This window comes from Eretmochelys imbricata, chromosome 1, assembly GCF_965152235.1.
Source record: "Eretmochelys imbricata isolate rEreImb1 chromosome 1, rEreImb1.hap1, whole genome shotgun sequence".
Taxonomy (NCBI): domain Eukaryota; kingdom Metazoa; phylum Chordata; order Testudines; family Cheloniidae; genus Eretmochelys; species Eretmochelys imbricata.
This window is the reverse complement of record NC_135572.1, coordinates 289,707,932-289,726,694: the sequence shown is the minus strand read 5'-3', so window position 1 is coordinate 289,726,694 and position 18,763 is coordinate 289,707,932. Positions and strand designations below refer to the sequence as shown.

Sequence of the window (18,763 nt, the reverse complement as noted above, 5' to 3'; positions counted from 1 at the left end):
GTCATACTTCAAGAGGACTCAGACGACAGAGGCAAAGCTGAAACTCTTCTTGGAAAGATGCAAGCCTCATTGGATCCGGGTAGACCTTCAGAGACGCTCCAGGTGTCTGGTCAGCTCCATGCTGCCAATGCCCTGATGAATTGAGATGCCACTCTTGGTGGCTTTTCATAAGACCCACTTGTCAGCCGCATAGATGATGTGTTCAGAAACGGGCCCTAAAAAGCACCGCTTCAGGGACCAGGGCAGGCACCAATCCCACTCTCCAAGCGTGGGATGGAGAAAGCCTCTCCTAAGGCTTACTCCTCCAAAAGCCTTGAAGTGGAATCCTATACCAGCGCCCCAGTATCAAACCCAAAGTTGCTGTAGATGGCCTCTTCCTACACCAAGGACAGTGCTGCCTCCGGGTTTGATAGAAAGACACAGACTTTGGCACCAAATGTATCATCATTGAGCATCTTGGCACTGTTCACGCAGGCACTGGGAATTATGGCACCAAGTGTCTGTGTAATCAGATCTCTTTCCTTGACTTCAGTTTCAGCTGTGTGCCAACTCTTTGTCGGCACCACTACCCTCCACAGCACCAGTGAGACATCTCTCTGTAGGAATGGTGTCGGACTCGCCTCTCATTGAGAGGCTATGGGGGGGTAGTTGCCCACAAGATGGAGTACACCTGATAGATCTGCCCCATTTTTGGAAGAGGCTTACGTTTTTTCTTTTTCCCCAGAGGTACACAGCAGAGCTTCTTCTCCGGAGTTGCTCCCACACCTCTGTGAGTGTTACAGTGAGAATCAGGCAGAGAATCTAAGGAAGAATATTTGAGGGGCACCAGAAGATCATCAGGGATCCATAGAGCACACCCCACCTTCTACCCACTCAAGAGCCATCCTCATTATCCCTATCAACTGAGGCTATACTGGTCCCTCAAGTGGGGGTGAATCCCTATTCCAGGAAGGTGGCTTTATCCAGTCTTGAGAGCCAGGTCCCTCTTGTCAAAGAAGCAGCTCCAGTCATCTCGGGTTCCACTTCAGTATTGAATTCAGCTTCTGGCAGGTGAGGTTATACTACTCTCCAGCAGTATATCAACCTCCAGTCAGCTCATTCTGTCCAGACAGAGTTGGTTAAGCCTCCATCCACCACTTCTGTGGATGAGCTGAAGGGACTTGCTAAAAAGATTGGTGGAGATGCTGCTTATCCTGTTGCAGGTTACCCAGGAGAAGCAACACAGACTTCTGGGTATAGTGCAGCCTTCCTCTATGGGACAGTCAGCCATGCCCATTAATAACAGACTGTTTGAATTGGCCAAAGTGATTTGAAATAGGCTGGCCTTGGTCACATCACATCAAAAAGTGCTGAGAGATGTCTGCTGTAGGGTTGGAATATTTTTACCAACACCATAGTCCTCATGAGAAGTCAGGCTGGCTATGCTGCTTTAAGACCATCCCTTGGGAGAAAGACCAGAAGTTAGACCTCTTTGGGAGAAAGGTGTACCCCATAGCAAGCCTGCAGATGAGAGTAACGAATTATCAGGAGCAGTTCCCCAAATACATTTTTTTTTTTTAATATGGGACAAAGATTGCAATTTTATGGACAGGCTCCTGAAAAACCAGCATGAGGAAGTGAAGTCCCCTTTGACAGAAGGCCAGCTCACAGCCTGAATGCCTCTCCAAGGAGCACTCAGTGTATCAGACAGAACAGCCAGGACAATGGTAGATGCCATGGTGATGAGGAAGTCTGCTTAGTTTTAAGGCATTGGGAATTCCAAGGGAGGTCAGGTTACCATTGAGGGCCCCCTATTCAAGGGCAATTACCTCTTTAATAGTGGTACATATGAATTGCTCCATATACTTTAAAGACTCCAGAACAACCTTAAGATTCTTGGGCCTGTATGTCCTAGCCTCCAAGGAGGAAGAATTCAAAACAGCAACTGTTCTACCGACAGAGACCACAATCTCAGTATGGTACTAAGCAACTGTCCGAGGAGACCCTGAGGAAGAAACAGTGATTTTACGAGAGGCAACCCTCTGCTTCTTCCTTGGTTGCTTCACAACTTGGGGCTTCGGGAAAGAACCAGTTTTGATGTGTGTGTTGAGACTGTGGCTGGATCACTTTCACATCTTTGTTCGTCCAACACTCCTTTTGGCAACCGCCTGGCATGGGATAACCTCAGATCTGTGGCTCCTTCAGATAATCAACAAGGGATATCCTATCCAATTTCAAAATGTTTCTGTCCGCTCCTCACCCATCCTGTCCATCTTCAGGAACCCTTCTCATGGGAGACTGTTTAAGCAAGAAGTGGACTCCTTCATTCAACTAGGATGGGTAGAGGAAATGCCACAGAGTTCAGAGGCAAGGGATTTTATTCCAACTGTTTCTTAATCAAAAAGAAGAAAGGGGTTGGAGACCCATCCTTGATCTTTATCTCAACCTTCTTTGCTTGTTTCAAATTCCATATGGCTACCCTTGCTTCTGTGATTCCCCTCTCTGGATCCCATGGACTGGTGGATCTCATGGTGCTCTGCACCTCCTAGGCTCCAGAACAAACTGGCGGACTGACTCCTCAGAGAACCCTCAGTTGTGCCTCAAAATTGCAGCCCTCCTTAAGTGTCTTGCACAAATAGGGATTTACAAAAGTGGCCCTGTTTGCACCATGACACAAGTGCCTCAGCTTCTGCTCCAGGGAGACATGAGCCCAGGTTTCCTTTTGGATGCCTTCCTTATTCTGTGGGCTCCTGGTCTATTATATCTCTCTTCATCAATGCCCATGATACCCAGGTTCTTCAGGAAATTGAGGCAGTACACAGTTCAGGTCATTATGATAGCACAGACATGGGCTAGACAATTTGGTACTCAAACTTTATTAACCTGTAAGTATGGAGACCCATGACCTCGCTGGTCCTACTGAATCTGGTCTTGCAGAACAATGGTCCAGTCCTGCATCCAAATCAGACATCCCTGAATCTGGCATTTTGGATGTTAGCTGGCTGACATCTGTAGAAAAAGCTGCTCGGCTGTATTCTCAAGACATCTTGGTCCAAAGCAAGAAACCCTGAACCAGAGTGACATACAAAGCCCAGTGGAAGAGATTTTCTGTGTGGACAAGGCACCATTGGATTTCTCCAGTAGCAGCTCCAAATCCAGTTGTACTGGTCTATTTACTTCCTTTAAAATTATAAAGTGTATCCCTCAGTTCAGTAAGAACACATCTGGCAGTGATCTTTGTGAGCCATCCTCCTGGACAAGACTACACCTCCCATGGTGGCAGAATTCCTCATGTTTTCCTGTCATCAGCGCACTCTGCCTCTCCAGCTCCCATAGCTGGCTGGGATGGGGGTACGGGGGAGACAGGCAACAGACAATGGGGGCTCTGTGCTTCACTAGTCCTAGGGGAAAGCTTTTATCAGTTTCACTAGCAGAAAGTGAAATTGACAAGAGCCTTTTGGACAAGCAGCCAAGATGCAAACATTACAATTTTCCTGTTGGAAAATCAAAACTTTCATATGGAAAACTTCAGTTTTGCAAAAAGGACATTTTTAGCCAGAAATTTTTGACCATTTGTAAATGACTGGCGTATTCATCCAGTTGATGGCCTTTAGACCCTTTTAGAATGGTTTGTTGTCATACAAACTGAGATTTACCTTCTTTGCAGTTAACCTAAAAGCATAGCTGATCATAAACATAACTATAGAATACTAAGTATTAAAATTACTTAGGAGCCACCATTCATATTTGACAAGTTGGACACCATCTATCACAGATACAAAAAGGGAAATTAGGTTGTTTGAATTACATGTTTCTTATGGTGCAGTTTAAGGCAGCCCACATTCAAGAATTGAAGGAAAATTAGTTACAATAATGTCAAACAGCCCCAGTGGCTCAAAACCAATAATATAATTTATTTGGTGGTGATACAAAACCAAAAATATTACAGGAGTTGGACTGGGGATCAAGTAACTAATTGGCCACGATACTTACTTTTTTTTTTTTAAAGTGTCAGCCAGACTCCAGACATTGTAGAAGGTCAGTCAGTCATCCTTCTAAGCAAATAGCTTGTTCAAATTTTTAAGAGAGAGAATATAACCAGTGATCTATGGTATGTATTCCAGGGGTTATGTGTGTGGGCATATGTACACATAATATCTATTTTGTTTTAAAAAGCGATTTTTGTTGTTGGATATAACATCCTTTTCCTACCAGTAAAGTTATTAAAAGCAGAACGAGGGGGGAAATAAGGTATTTTAAGTATTGAGAAAATAAAATGGCTGCTAATATACAAAAATGAAAAAGAATGAAAGCATGTTCTTACTATCCATTTAATGATTGTCCACACATAATTAAACACAAATACTTTACATTTAGCCAGTATTTATCATTCTGAGAACCTAACATTGTCACTAACTGCATTCTGTTGCCTCATTCATTTCATCTAGCTAAAATATGTTATTTATAACATGGTACTGTTTAGAATTGTCATATTTAAAAATTTCCATGTAAGGATTCTTTCTGCCAGTTAAAAACATTCGCAAGTGCACATTACTGTAATTTCGCTTTTTTATGGACTTGCTCACTAATTTTACAGTTAATGTTACTTGTTCCAGTACTCCTCAACAATAGTTAATACAAATATCCTGGAGGAGAGAATGTTAATTCAATACTGATTTTTGTGGATACAAAACCTGGCGTTGTAAATACAAAAGATGTATTAAAATGCAGAAGTGCTTGATTATGCTTCCTGCAGGCATTCATCAAATCTTAAATATTAGGGCATTATCTTATTTATGCCAAGCACAGAGGGGGGAAAAACGTCTCTTGCTCCCAGGTTTTGCAATGCACAACTTCATTATATTTTGTTTTCTTGTGAATCATCAGTTTGGCTATGTCTGTACTGCACTGCAATAGGCACTATGTGGGTGTGAATTGCAGCACCCGCCAAAGAGTTGTGCGGTAATTCACCCATGTGGGCAGTGTTGGTATGAACTAAAAGGTACGTGGTTTGCATTAACGAAGGCCTTTCCAGACCAGTACTATGTTAATACAAACTAGGTATCTTTTGGTTTGCACCAGCAGAGATGGTGGGGCAGTTACAGCACAGCACTTTGGTGCGTGCTGCAGTTCATCCCCCTGTAGTCGTAACCGTGGGGCTGTGTAGACAAGCCCTCAGTGTCTACATTGAAGATTGGATACCAGACTTAAATGACCAATATCTGATCCAGCATGGCAAATCCTCTGTTCCTATAGTATACTGAAATTGTAGCATTTTTTACTTCTCTCACTAATGCTTTTCTTTTTATCAGGATGTAGATATGATGGATCAAAATGGAATGACACCTTTAATGTGGGCAGCTTACAGAACACACAGGTAATAAACTCATTATAATACAGACCTGTTCAAAGCACTTTGCCTTAGTCAGACAATATAAAATACAAAAACAAACAAGTCACTATCTTTTTAGCTAGTTAAATTATTCCCATAATGTCATCAACCTTACTATAATTTGCCTGATTTATGACAATTAGTGAAGAAGAGAGGGCATTGTTTGTTTAACATTATTATTGTGTTTTCTTCCCTCTCCTTCCTCTGCTGCTTCTTCTATAGGAGTTGTGTGATGATGAGGAACGAGAGAAGTTTTGTACCCTCATTGCTATGCATCAAATACGTAGACATTTGCATGGTATTATATATTTGTAATGATACTGTCACTTTTCTGTGATACATGGGAAAACCAAGAATTTATGTGAAAATATGTGCTCTGCTACCATCTAGAAGAAGCTTTGTTACACTTATTAACTAATTTATAGCCCTGTGCAGATTCCATTGGATTCAAAAGTAGTTTTATAATTTATTTCAGTGGAAGCAGAATTGGCCATTAGTACTTAACACTATAAAAAAGGGGTATTCTGATTAATATTGTCTGAGTTGATGCACTAAGATGCTTAAGTAGATCAAACCCATAAACAAGGTGCATTGTGATTTTTAATTCTTTGTAGATCTAACCAAGCTTTTATTTTTCTAGTGTGGATCCAACTCGATTGCTGCTTACTTTTAATGTTTCCATTAATCTTGGGGACAAATATCACAAAAATACAGCACTACATTGGGCTGTGCTAGCAGGAAATACTACAGTCATTAGTCTTCTACTAGAAGCTGGAGCTAATGTTGATGCCCAAAATATCAAGGTAAACATTTTAATCTTTTATTATAAGTGATGTACAGTAATATTATTACTAGAAGTTAGATAATTGCTAGGAGGTGATGTGGGGTCATGATGATACTGAGGAAACTGTGCAACTATATTGTTTAAATTTGGGACCCATTTTTCAGCAAGAGTGGCCCATATCCTCTAATTCTGCATCTGCAAAAATACGTTTGTGACTATGTGTATCTGCAAAAACACATAAGCACTCAAAGATGTGCACATCAGTTTTTGTGGGAGCATATGCTTCTGAGTATAAAATTGAAAGAGTGTGACTGAAAATTTAATCTTGCTAAAAGTTTTGGGGTGATTTGAGGTGTGGGATGTTTGCTGCTTTCTGGAAAGAGGACAGAAGCTCCAATTTTCCACCGTCTCACAAGGCAGTCAGAATGTTCCATAACTACAGAATATTGGTTAAAGGAATATAATTGTCTCATTTTTCTCCCATGTGACTAAGTTTTGTTTGATGGTAGGGATGGGGTGGAGTCATCAGGGAGCCAGTTATAGTTCTGTGGTTTAGCATTAGAACCGCCAAGTAGCTGCTCCAAGTTATGCCACTGGCACAAAGGCCCTATGTCTACACTGCAGTAAAAGACCCGTGGCACAGCCATGGCTGGGCTGAGTCAGCTGGTTCGGGCTGCAGGGCTATAAAACTGTGATGTAGATGTTTGGGCTCAGACTGGAGCTTGAGCTCCGAGACTCCCTGGAGGGGGGGTGGGTCTCAGAGCCCAGGCAATTGAAGCTATGTTGTTGCATTCTAGACGGTCACAAATCTTGGTATTCTTGAATGAAAATTCATCACAAAGTCTACTTTGCTTTTTCCATGCTTTGAATCAAAGTGGCTAGCCTCACACATTTGCTTGCATGACTATGCTGTAATACTCTACTAGTTACCTGTATAGTTAACCATGGATGTATTATATTTTCAGCCTCAACTCTTACAAGCCCACACATGTGGCTACTTTCTGTGGCATCTCTTCAACTATTAATTATAAAATGACCATATATGCAGTGTATATGTAGTATTATATATAATAAATCACTTCACCTAAAAATATTGCTTTTCATAAAGGGATATCCTTTATTCTGGAACAGCATATTGTATCGTCTCCTCGGTTATTGGCAGGCAGCAGCAGTCAGACAGAAAATAGGCTTTTAACCTGCTGGATCATGGTATGTTCTCCACAGACATTCTTTCTCTATCACAGGTGCTTACTCCCTAGTCTATGATTTTCAAAGTCAAATATAGAAAGGAACTACAAATGGATAGAAGAAAATATGTAACCACTGATCTAAAAAGCTGGATAAACTATTGTGTAATAAAATAGCCAGATAGATCTTATTTATTAGAAAGAATAAGCTAATTGTGGTCATGAAAACAAATGATCATGACTCTTATTGCACACTTGATTCACTAATGTGAAGTTCTGTGGTCTTTGTAGTCAGTGTGGGTAGATTCTGAACAGACACAGCAGCTGTCCAAGTCTTGCAGCAAAAGCTCCTATTCTGTGTTACTTAATAAAATAATAGTGAGAGAGACCATGTACATATCTCATGTACAGAAGTGTCTCCTTTTTCTACCTAGGACAAACCCATAACTTTGACCTAATTAATTTTAATAGAAATTGGACAAGGAACCTTTTTTTGTCATAAATAGTCCTTATTAGTACATTATAGAACTAATCAGGCAATTTGAGTTTTGGAAATGATAGCTCCATTTTGTGACTCCTGCAAAATACAAACAGTCTTGAAGCGTAAATATTCAACTTTAATACTCACTCGAGGTATAAAGCTGGGGGTGTTTTGTTTTTTGTTTTTTTTGCGGGGGGGGGGAGAGAAAGGAGGGAAATAGGCATGGGCATGTCCTGATTTAAATGAAGATTTTAGTAAACTCTCAGAGTAAATGTAAGTTCTGGCCTTTGAACAACTTTTTCTTGCAAGAGCACTATAAAAGGAAATTTGCAGGAAAGGGCCAGCAGTTTATCCCCCTTCAGGCTGGGAAAACAATTCAAGAAAAATGCTTTCAAGGGTAAGAAAAACTGAGATCTTCTTGATTGCCTAATCTAGTGTGACAGAACTTTCTCAGGGGAAAGTTAGAACTCCAGATAAGTACAATAGATTTAAGGGAGTTATAAATGCAGTCTGTTCTGTAAAGGTGTGTGAGTAAAGGATCACAACTACATGTCAAGTGTAAAGACAGACAGTAATAAATATTGAACCCCAAGAGTGCTTGTAGCAACTTCTTACCTAGTGTCCCCTTGTAAGAATAATAACATTTGTATGTAATGTTGTACACATTGGGAATAATACTCTTAATATGCTTCCATGTGACAAATCATCAGACTCAATAATTTTCAGAGTTAGATTTTATGAGAGTCTCTCTAACTTTACTAGCTTGGTCCTAGTGCTATCTTTCTGTAAGCTTTGGTAGTTCTTATAAAAGGGACATGGTTTTCAGGAGTAGAATTATAGAAGATCTCTGCTGATTAGATATAAATATGCATACCAAATCCATGGCAATTCTGTAACCACTAATAGTGGCTCAGGCTCTGTCTTAAGTTAATTTCTTATTTTATTGTGCATGAGAGTTAGAGGGAGAGGTGGGGCTCAAATACTTCGATAGCCACTAGCTGAAAAACTAAGCCTATTAGTAAATATCAGAGATGGGAGGGGAAGAATCTATCATCAAAGTCCAGGGTCTACCGTCCCAGTTAGATTCCCAAACCTGTGCACTTGGAAGTGGGTAACTGTTGAAATTTTGCCATGTTGCTGTCTCTAAAGAGGTGGAGACTTTTTTGTCTTTCGTAGCAACCTTTGGTAATAGGTGTCAGATAAATGTGAAGTGCCTTCCCTTTATGGCAGGTGAAGAGGTTTGTCTCTTCATCCATTTTCCTCAGCTGTTGAAAGGTCTGGGTGAGTTTCTTTTACCCTCGGAGAATTTTGAGGAAGGCTAAAAAGTCTCTGCTATTCCGGATCTGGATACATTCTTCCCACCTGTGCTACTGTGCTTATAGCATGCTATTGTGCTCTTCCTCCTTGTGGCCGAATGGTTATGCTTGCTGCTCAGAAAAGAGACCAATGTGACTATATATAACGGACTGGGAGAGAACTTGCAGAGGCCCTAATGCCACCTTTGGCAGCATGACTGTGTCCTACTCTGGGCCCTCCCAGAGATGAACCGCCAAGTGGCTATAAGTGAAACCAAGAATAAGCTGTGATCCCTAGAAAAATCAGTAATGTACATTCAGATCTAGCAGTTGCTCTACAGTGGCTTTTGTCAACTTGCATTTTCAAGGTTATCTTTGCAAGGAAAAAGTTAGACCTGTTAGTCTAGAACTTGTCAGAAAATGTTGAAAAAACAAGATTTTGATTATTTTTCATATATTTTTTCCATCAGCTTTATTGGTTAAAACACGAAATCTGAGATTCTTCTTTGCATGTGTATCAGTTTGGATCCCTCCGTAGGTGCACATTTGCTTCATGGGTGCAAGATCATTCTTTTGAATAGCACTGTCCATTAGGGCTGCACATGTACCGTGTGCTGCCTCATCCTGCTATGTGAGATCATAAAGGGCAGGTAGCCACAACCCGCCCTCTGATCACCTGTGACAGTGGAACAGAAACTAGCAAGTGTCCAACCTGCTACTTTTCTTAGAAGCATTAAAACCATTTCTTTCATTATGTTTGTGAAGAAAACATCTTCACAATCCTTTCATTCACTGTACCACAAAAAAAGAAAAAAAAAATGGAAGAAAAGTTAATACAGACCCCTCTGTACAGTGGGGCAAGGCACTTCGCACCATCCACCATGCCTCACGGCAGACTGCAAACCTTCAGGATTTAAACCCTGCCCGTACTATGACAGACTGATCCCTATTAAGGACGTACACGGTGGATGATAGGATAGAGTCACATCCTGGACAGGTGCTCTATGGGCAAATGCTTTTGGTCCAGGACCCACAAATCCAGGGATGCCTGACTCAAGCAACATGTGCTAGAGCAGTCCATATTGGACCTGGATGTGATGGTCACTACTAGACCAGCCAGAATTGGCCAATTCTCCCACAAGCACAATTAGACCCCAAGGTCACGCACTGGAAAGAAGGTAAAAAGAAGCACGAGTGGAGCTGGCATCAATTAATTCAACACCAGCTACGTCAACATAGACAAAGCCCTCAGCCCTGGAAATCTCAGCACCAAAAGCCTTAGTATTGACGGCCTTGGCATTGGCAGCTATAGCGCCTGCATCCCAGGCAGTTAAGCAAGCACCTGTGCCTGTATGTAAGGACAGCATTCGCTCATGGAGGCCAATTATAGCTCATATGTGAAGGGAAGTTCTGGAAGACAGACACAAAACATCACTGTTCAAAGAATAGTATGTCTGATTCCTCAGTCAGACTGGAAGCAGCACAGGGAATGAGACCTTTGTGGCTGACCTCTGCACCAGAATCTGTGAAGGGGAGCCTAGCATGAGTGCGAGATACCCACTGGAGGAATTTGGATCATGTTTAGAGGTGTTTCTTGTACTGGAACCGGTCCTGATACTATATCTCTCCACAGCACTGACATTTAAAGAGAAGATAAATTCCTTCTTGTGGGCATCAAGTGGAGATCCCTCTCCTCTGCCTTAAGAATGCAACTCCCAAAGAGAGTACTGGGGTGTGAGGTGGCACTGATCTGGCCAGCACCCATATGGTATACCATCCTGGTCATACTGGAATTGTTGGGGACTGCTGTCTCTCATGTCAAGGAACAGATTTTCCCTCCCATATTTCCAGGAAAAGGAGATCCCATTCCCTGGTGGCCTCATTAGCCAGGCCACCCACATCAGAACTTGATGTGAGCCCCAAGGGTCAGCAATGATGGAGGGATCACAACAACTCCCATCTTCACACAAGATGTCATCTTCCTCATTGGACAAGGTGGTGACACCAGCCACAGCCTTCAAATTAATTGTCTTCAAAGCTTTTCAAGGCTTCCTGTCCTGCATTATGGAGGCCTGAGATATTGAGACTACATTTCTACATTGGTGAGAAGTCTCACAGACTCTTTGATTTGATGAAGGGATACTGGAACCAGTCAAAGGATTACACTACTCTTGCTCTCACTTCAGAAAAATGGAGGAGGAATATTAGATGTCACCAAAGAGGTTGAACATTTTTATGCTAATCCATACTCAGGGTCCCCGATTGTTTCAACAGCACTGGAAAAAATCGAAGTCCACAAAAGTCACACCCAAGGACAAAGATCCGAAAAGCTGGATGGACCACTTCCCCCCCCCCCCCTTTTTTTTTTTTTTTTTTTTTTTTTTTTTGAACAAGGCATATTCATCAGCTTTACTGTACCTCCAGGTGGCAAATTACCAAGCCCCGTTTACTAAATACAATTTTCTCACTTGGGAGAGGGTCCTTCCCTTCCTATCTAAAATCTTGTAAGAGAACGGGGTGAGTTAAAGGAAAAAATTAAGAAGGGCCAAATGTTTGAGAGACCATCACTACACGTGGCCATGGACACATGTGACAGAACCCCCGGTCAATGGGAATTGAGCATTTCAGACAGAAAGTGGACGACACACGCCACTCCCTCAAGAACTTCATGGGCAGCACTACAGTCCTTCAGAATTATATGCTACTCCTTATAGGAAGTCTTACGAATACCAGCCCCGGCAGAGGACTCCATCATACTCAGAGAGTTGTCAGCCAAAGTATCCACAAGAAAGAAGGTAATGTTCTCTAGAAAGTGCCCATCTTCCACCTTCTCTACTAACCTGGCTTCCTCTCAGAGGCAGCAAATTTGACAGGAGAATCGAGTCATTCTGGATTCAATCAGGAGTCGACATGTGTCTTTGGGAACTGCCTTGCCCCTTTCCACTGGTCTTGGGTGGTAATTACAGCTGACAAATGGATGCCAGACATCATTGTTCACAGTTGTCCTGTCCATTTCCACACACTACCCTAAACCCACCCCTTTCCCCACCGCTCTTCAGGTTCATTCTCATGAGACACTATTACAAACAGAAATAGCCTCATTGCTTCAGCTAGGAACCATAGAAGAAATAAGAGCCATAGAAAAGATACCTGCAGAATACAAGGGATGAAGCTTCTAGAACACCTTTATTTTCTTATCTCAAAGAAGAAAGAGTGTCTTTGTCCTACCCTAGACCTGAGGAGACTGAACAAAAACATATACTGCCTCAGATTTAGGATAATAGTGCTTTTACCATCCCGTCTTTTCAGACTCAAGACTTCTCTGTGCCTCTCAGCTTACAGGATATGTACTTCCATATGCCATCTACCTGTCCCACAGGAAGTACCTAAGGTTCACTCATTACAAGTAGAAGCTGCTGTCATTCATATTCTCCATGGCACCGAAATCTTCACAAAGTGCCTCGCATAATAGCAGCCCATCTCAGAAAGAAGGGCATTCAAATCTATTCTTAACTCAAGAATTCATTGATCAAGGGGAGATCCTAGAAAGAGACGGCAGTTAGCCTGGCGTATAGGAGTTCACCAGGAGGCATAGCTGAGACAATTATGAAAAATCGTTTCTTATCCCATCAGACACACGACTTCATAGGAACCTTGGTCAATTCTAAGTCGGCGAGAGCATACGTTCCTGATGACAGATTTCTGTGGGTGCAGGTGCTGTTACTCAGAATAAAAATGAACCTGACCGTGACAGTATGGGTGTGTGTGTGTGGTTCCTCGGCCATATGTCAGTGTGCATGTACATAATGCCACTTGCCAGGCTTCACCTGTGGCCACCCTAGCTCTGTCTGTTCACTGTTGAGACACCAGCTGAACAAGAATATTTTGGTTCCTTCTCATGTCATCACAGAACTGAGGTGGTGGAAGAAAACCAAGAATGTTTTTAGTGAGAGGATTCCATTCTCTTCCACCTCCCCAGCAAGAACTTTAATATTGATGTATCAGTCGTGGTTGGGAAACCCATCTGTACCATCTACAAATTCAGGGGACCTGTTCTTCAGAAGACATAGGTCTCGACATTGTAGGAGAAAGAGAGCCTGGAGCACTGGGCTTGGTGAAAGATCTGAGGCCTGAACCATAGTCAGCAAAGTTAGGCCATGAACCAAAGTCAGGCCATGTATTAAAGCAGATCCTTATAAGTTTACTGTCTGATACATGACCTTGGCAAAGGTATTGTTAGTGTTGCTAAAATACAAGTATTCCTAAGAAGCAACAAATACTGGGTATGTGTATAAACACACTCCAAAAGATTAGCCCAGGTACCTCGCGACTTGACACCAGATAAGAGGGTTTGACAGAAATGATGAATAGGGATGTTTTGCCTGGGACATCTGTAAGCAAGGTACAACGGGAGGTAACAAGTGGATGTTATGAAACATGTAAGGGGGTACATAAGTTGTTTGTCTTAGTCTCTAAATGTTGGGGTACCTTGCCTTAACCCTTTGTGTGGCCTTGGGGACAGTAGAGACTCCTGCTGCTGACTGAACCGCTCCTTACCACAGGGCACTCACGTTTTAGTGTACCTGTAACCGTGGAGCCAGGGTGCTGGGACTGTGCCTTAAGGGCAATAAACCTCGCCAAGTGCCTTTGTCACTGAACCATGCCTGGAGTTATTTCTGAATAACATCAGGGTTTGCTGAATTAGCAAGCCGCATTCTATGCTGGTGTTAGTAACACTGGAGTTCCACAAATAGAAACACTGAGCAGCTGTAACAGCTCAAAGCACTATGTCAGCAAGCAAGGAGGTGTATGCTTGTCTCCTCTCTTTCTAGGGGCCATCAAGTTCTAGACATGGTACCACTGAAATGGGTTACCCCAACGGGTATGTCTACACTGCAAATAGACACCAGTGGCTGGTCCATGGCAGCCAACTTGAGCTTGCTGGACTTGGGTGGTGGGGCTGTTTCATTGCAGTGTTGACTTCCGTGTTTCCGCAGCAGCCTAAGTTCTGGGACCCTCCCACCTTGCAGTTGTCCTAGAGTCTGGGCTCCAGCCCGAGCCTGGAAGTCTAAATTACAATTAAACAGTTCCGCAGCCTGAGCACTGGCCAACCACGAGTTTTTCATTGCAGTGTAGGCATACCCAATGGCTCTATACCTCCTGCAAATGAGTAGCGACCTGACAGACTTCTGGAACAAATAGTCTATTGCTAATCATGAGTGGTCCCTGTGGAGATCCATCATAAAGCATATACCCATCATTAGAGGTTTCCATAATAGATCTTTGTGCCACGCGGGACAACACTAAATATCAGAATTTCTGCTCCAGAGGCTTTGAAATGCAAGGGAAGTGAGAAAGGGGTGCAGCTGCTTCTCCCTTGATGCCCTTGTCTGGGAGCAAAAACAGGCACACGCTCATGCATGGTTTCAGCAGATACTGCTATTTTATAGAATCCAGTCTCACACACAAGGCACGTACACGCCTGCATGAGGATCCACACTGACCACACCATCTCAAAGAACAACAGTTACTGTAAAATAAATAACTGTTCTCTCTCTTTTACATTTATAGGTTCCCCTTATTGAGTTTGAGGAGGCCTGATCACAAAAATCTGGCTTTCTATTATAGGAACGTTTTCAAAATAAAAATTTGTTTTAGAAATGTAGGTTTAAATTAAGTTGATGCTGTCCATAATAGAAGAAAATTGGTCCACGGTCAGCCCCATCTTGTTCCCACTTTTTCTGTTGACTAATGCTTCAACTTTAGATTTTCCTGCCTTTTTAATCATAGCTAGTTATCCGTAAATCAGATTTTGATTTTTTTTCAGACCTTTTGTCAATTCTGAACTGTTGATGTGGAACAGATGGTGATCTGGACATATCCATAACCCTGCCTAGTAAAGTTCTTTCCTCAGAGAGCTTCTTGGAATTGACTGAAAATGTAGTATAGCTATAGTATTTCTTGAATCCTCTGGATGGAAAACCCGTCTTATTTCCTGATTTGTTAGAGACTGAAATGTTACAAGTGAGTTCAAGCTTTTGGAAAAGTTTGCAGTCAGCTCCAGGCACTAAAAATGTTAGTAAATGACATCACACTACCCTTTAAGCTTTTTTGAGGGAGTTGACCCAGGTCAGAACCAGTTATCCAAGTAAGGCAATGGTTTTCTTTTGAACAGAAAGACTACCTCCAGGATTTTGGTTAATGATCAAGAGACAGTAGGGAGAAAAATCAGTGCTCTCTACTGAAATAGAAAAGCTTCTAGAGTGAATCTAGTCAGCTTGATATTTAGAAACATGGAGACACACATCTTGGAGATCTGATGACACTAGGCAGTATACTGGGTTGATGATATAGCATCAATTTGCCATTTCTAATTTAATTAATATGGGCTTGTCTGTTTCAACTCTTTTTTGAACAATAAAAATAAGAAGATAAATAACTCTTCCTGGTGGTAAGATCATATTCTTTTCCTTTGAGGATTGGATTGGAAAGGAGATAGAATGACTTTCATTACTGAGAGAAAGGACTGAATCTTAGGCAGTAACCCCATGTTATAATGATTCTCTCACAGTTATCCAGTATTTTTACTCATAATTTATTGAACGGACTGAGGTAGTCTCATAGATGAGGCAAGTATTTTGTCTATTAAAACAAATCAGTGGAAATCTTATTTGAGTACTTGTAATGTCTTCCATTTCCAAAGGAAGAATGAAAGTAATAATTATGCTATTAAATCATGAATTTCTAAAATAAGGAGAGCATTTACTGAAAGAGGAATTAACTGACTCTACCAGTGAATCTTAGAGTGGATCCTTGATGTGTTTTCTTGGTATGAGGTTTCAGTCATATCTTTTAAAGGCTTGACTGTGAATGTCCCGTTAACGTGCCCTTAGACTATTGTTTTCTGATCATTAAGATCACACATGATGGATCACATCAAGCTAAATAGTTATTACTTACTGGCACAGAGATAAGTGTATTGATAGACCAGAATTGATTTCCCTGATGTAGGTTATAAATATTAAAATGTATTTAATAAATCAGTTATGCCTCCATATTAATAAAAGGAATACACTAAAATGGCCAGTTGATTAGAAGGATAGTCAAAGGATTTCTTTAAAGCTCCTGCAGTCTTTTTATCTAAGCAGTCACTAGGTGTCACATGGCCCTCTAGTAGAAGGGATGATCAGCTGGAAATGGGGCAAGCGCAGGATTTACTTAGGAGAACAACTCCTAGAGGGGATTACTTGTCCACAGGTAATCTTTATAATTTGGGTATGTAAAATGACACCAAAAACTTAGTGTCTCAGGGTTTTCCAGAGATTAGTGATCCAAGAAACCAATAGATCTGTGAGTAGACAGGGTATTCACTGTGGTTGATCCCCAGAATTTTCTGTTTCCTCAGAGGGTTGAGCTAGCTTAACCTATATTTTAATACTCTGGTTGAGTAACAATGAGAATAAAGATAACTTTTGGTGTAAGTTTCTGATGGACTAGGCTGGCTCAACACTCATATATAGGACGTGGAAGGAAACTCCCCAGAGGAGCCACAAAAATGCACTTCAGGATTTCCATAATGTACTACTTAATCCCTTAATGGAGACTCAGGATGAGACTTTCAAAGGCTCAAATGGAAGTTAGGTGCCCAACTCCCACTAGCATTCAATGGTAGTTAGGTGACTGTCCTATGTGGCTTTGAAAGGCTCCTCTTCAGTTGCTAGTACACTGTGCCCTTTCTGGGTAACTTCAGTTTCTGGTACCTGTCTCATTTTTTTTTAGGCATGGCCGAGTGATGGAGGATTCAGCTATTTTTCAAGCCTCCATGAATGCTTTGTTTAGGAGGGGAGTTAACTCCAGTAGAAGAGAGGAGGAGTCAAATGCGAAACTGGAGCTGGAGGTACCTACAATTGGTTGTCTCTTGCCTCCGCTATAACATCTGACCCTAGTCATGAATTTTCACTTAGCTCTTTTTCTTGGAGTAGAAAACAGATGTCAATCTCTGTGGATGGAAATTCATTTAGTCCGTGCGCTCACTCGCTCTCTCACTCTCTCTAACTCCCCTCCTGAGTGTGCAATGAGAGAGAAACTAGGACAATGTCATTGCTGCCTTGGGACCCTTCAAGATAAGTGAAGAACCTGGCACAAACCAAGCATAAGGACCTCATAATGGTAGGATAAACTGGATGCCAGCAATCCATATACTTCCTGTCCTTCTCCATTTTCTTCCTAGGACCACAAAGGCTGGGGCTGACCTAGTAACATTAAATTGTGAGAAACTTTTCTCATAGAAAACATTTTGTAGTACTAGTGACTTCTAGTGATGATGTCTTCCTTGAGGTAGAGAAGTAACCGAGGAGTAATCATATACAGTGGAGAGTTTCCATGATCCAGTGGGCAACAAATGCGTATGTTTTTGGTTTAGTTTCTGCTGCCTGTCAATAGTTTGGGGGGGTGGGAACACAGATAAGGAGACTGAGTGTTCAGGACATTTAAACACAGATTTGTTTTGCCAGAGGATCCCTAAAGGCAACAGTTGTTGTCGCATTTGAGACATAGAAATTATGTCATGAGCATGGATTTAGCATTGTGCTCATCACTCACGCAGTTATAAGGGAACTGAAAAGAAAAAGACTGGAGGGAATGAACAGTCTATTTGGTGTCAAAGTAAGCATCAGAGTGAAATAATACCAGAATATTATTTAATGTCTTTTCAATATGATGATAATTTTATGTGGGTGATTTTCTATTTTAAAAGTAAAACTGTTCTGAATACTTTCTATTTTTAAATTAAATTTCTCCCATTTTTCAAACTCCTGGCAGGGAGAATCACCGCTTGATTTGGCAAAACAGAGAAAAAATGTTTGGATGATCAACCACTTACAGGAGGCAAGACAGGCAAAGGGATACGACAGTCCATCATTTCTCAGAAAGCTAAAGGCTGATAAGGTGAGAAGAAATCTCACATTTTTCATTATGTAAAACCATATTTTTGGCATATTCCTCCCTTTTCAAAAAAGGTGCTTCAGTACTACAGTGGCTGGCATGGCACGAGAGCTCGTGTAGATAGATATTAACAAGAACTTTTTCCCATGTTTCAGTTCTGGGATTATCTCATATCGTCGTCTTATATCCATCTTCTATATCAATGCCATAGCAGCCTTGTAGTTTTTTCCAAGGGTCAACAGCAATGTTATTGCATTGACTGAGCAGCAGGGAGAGTGCCTTCAGAGCAATGTGATATGCTTCCTGCGGAGAGCCAAGATACTTTGACAAATCTGATTCTCAATCACCCTCAGATAATAGAAGTTTCAGGCTATTTCCTAAACTTTGCTCTCCTGTATAACTGCTGGTGAGTGTTGTATGACAAAGTGAAGGAACATAGAGGCTGACTGCGACAGTATAATGGTGGCATATGAAGCTACCTAGTTTTCAAAGGCTTTTTATTTGATTGTAAGATAGAATCCTAATTGGAATATTTAACCTTAGCAGTGGTATTAGATTGATGGATAAGCAATTCACCTGTCAGCTTTAAAAATAAGCAGCTCAATTTAACAAAAACATACATTTTCTACAAAAATGAACTGCTTTTAAAAATTGTTTGTAGTGCACTGGCGTGGTGGGCTAATGACATTTTAATCTTTTGTT

General features: G+C 41.5%; 1 protein-coding gene across 3 annotated transcripts in view; it reads left to right on the top strand.

The window, feature by feature from the left end:
• Positions 1 to 18,763, top strand: part of ZDHHC17 (zDHHC palmitoyltransferase 17) — a 128,925-nt gene that overhangs the window by 54,852 nt on the left and 55,310 nt on the right. For all 3 annotated transcript variants that reach the window (XR_013347832.1, XM_077832699.1, XM_077832706.1), the window contains 3 exons: positions 5,292 to 5,356; positions 6,012 to 6,174; positions 17,939 to 18,064. Coding sequence is in view for 2 of the 3 variants with exons in the window: in XM_077832699.1 (XP_077688825.1) it covers positions 5,292 to 5,356; positions 6,012 to 6,174; positions 17,939 to 18,064 (354 nt within the window). In the remaining variant the exon portion in view is untranslated. The remainder of the gene's footprint in view (positions 1 to 5,291; positions 5,357 to 6,011; positions 6,175 to 17,938; positions 18,065 to 18,763) is intronic.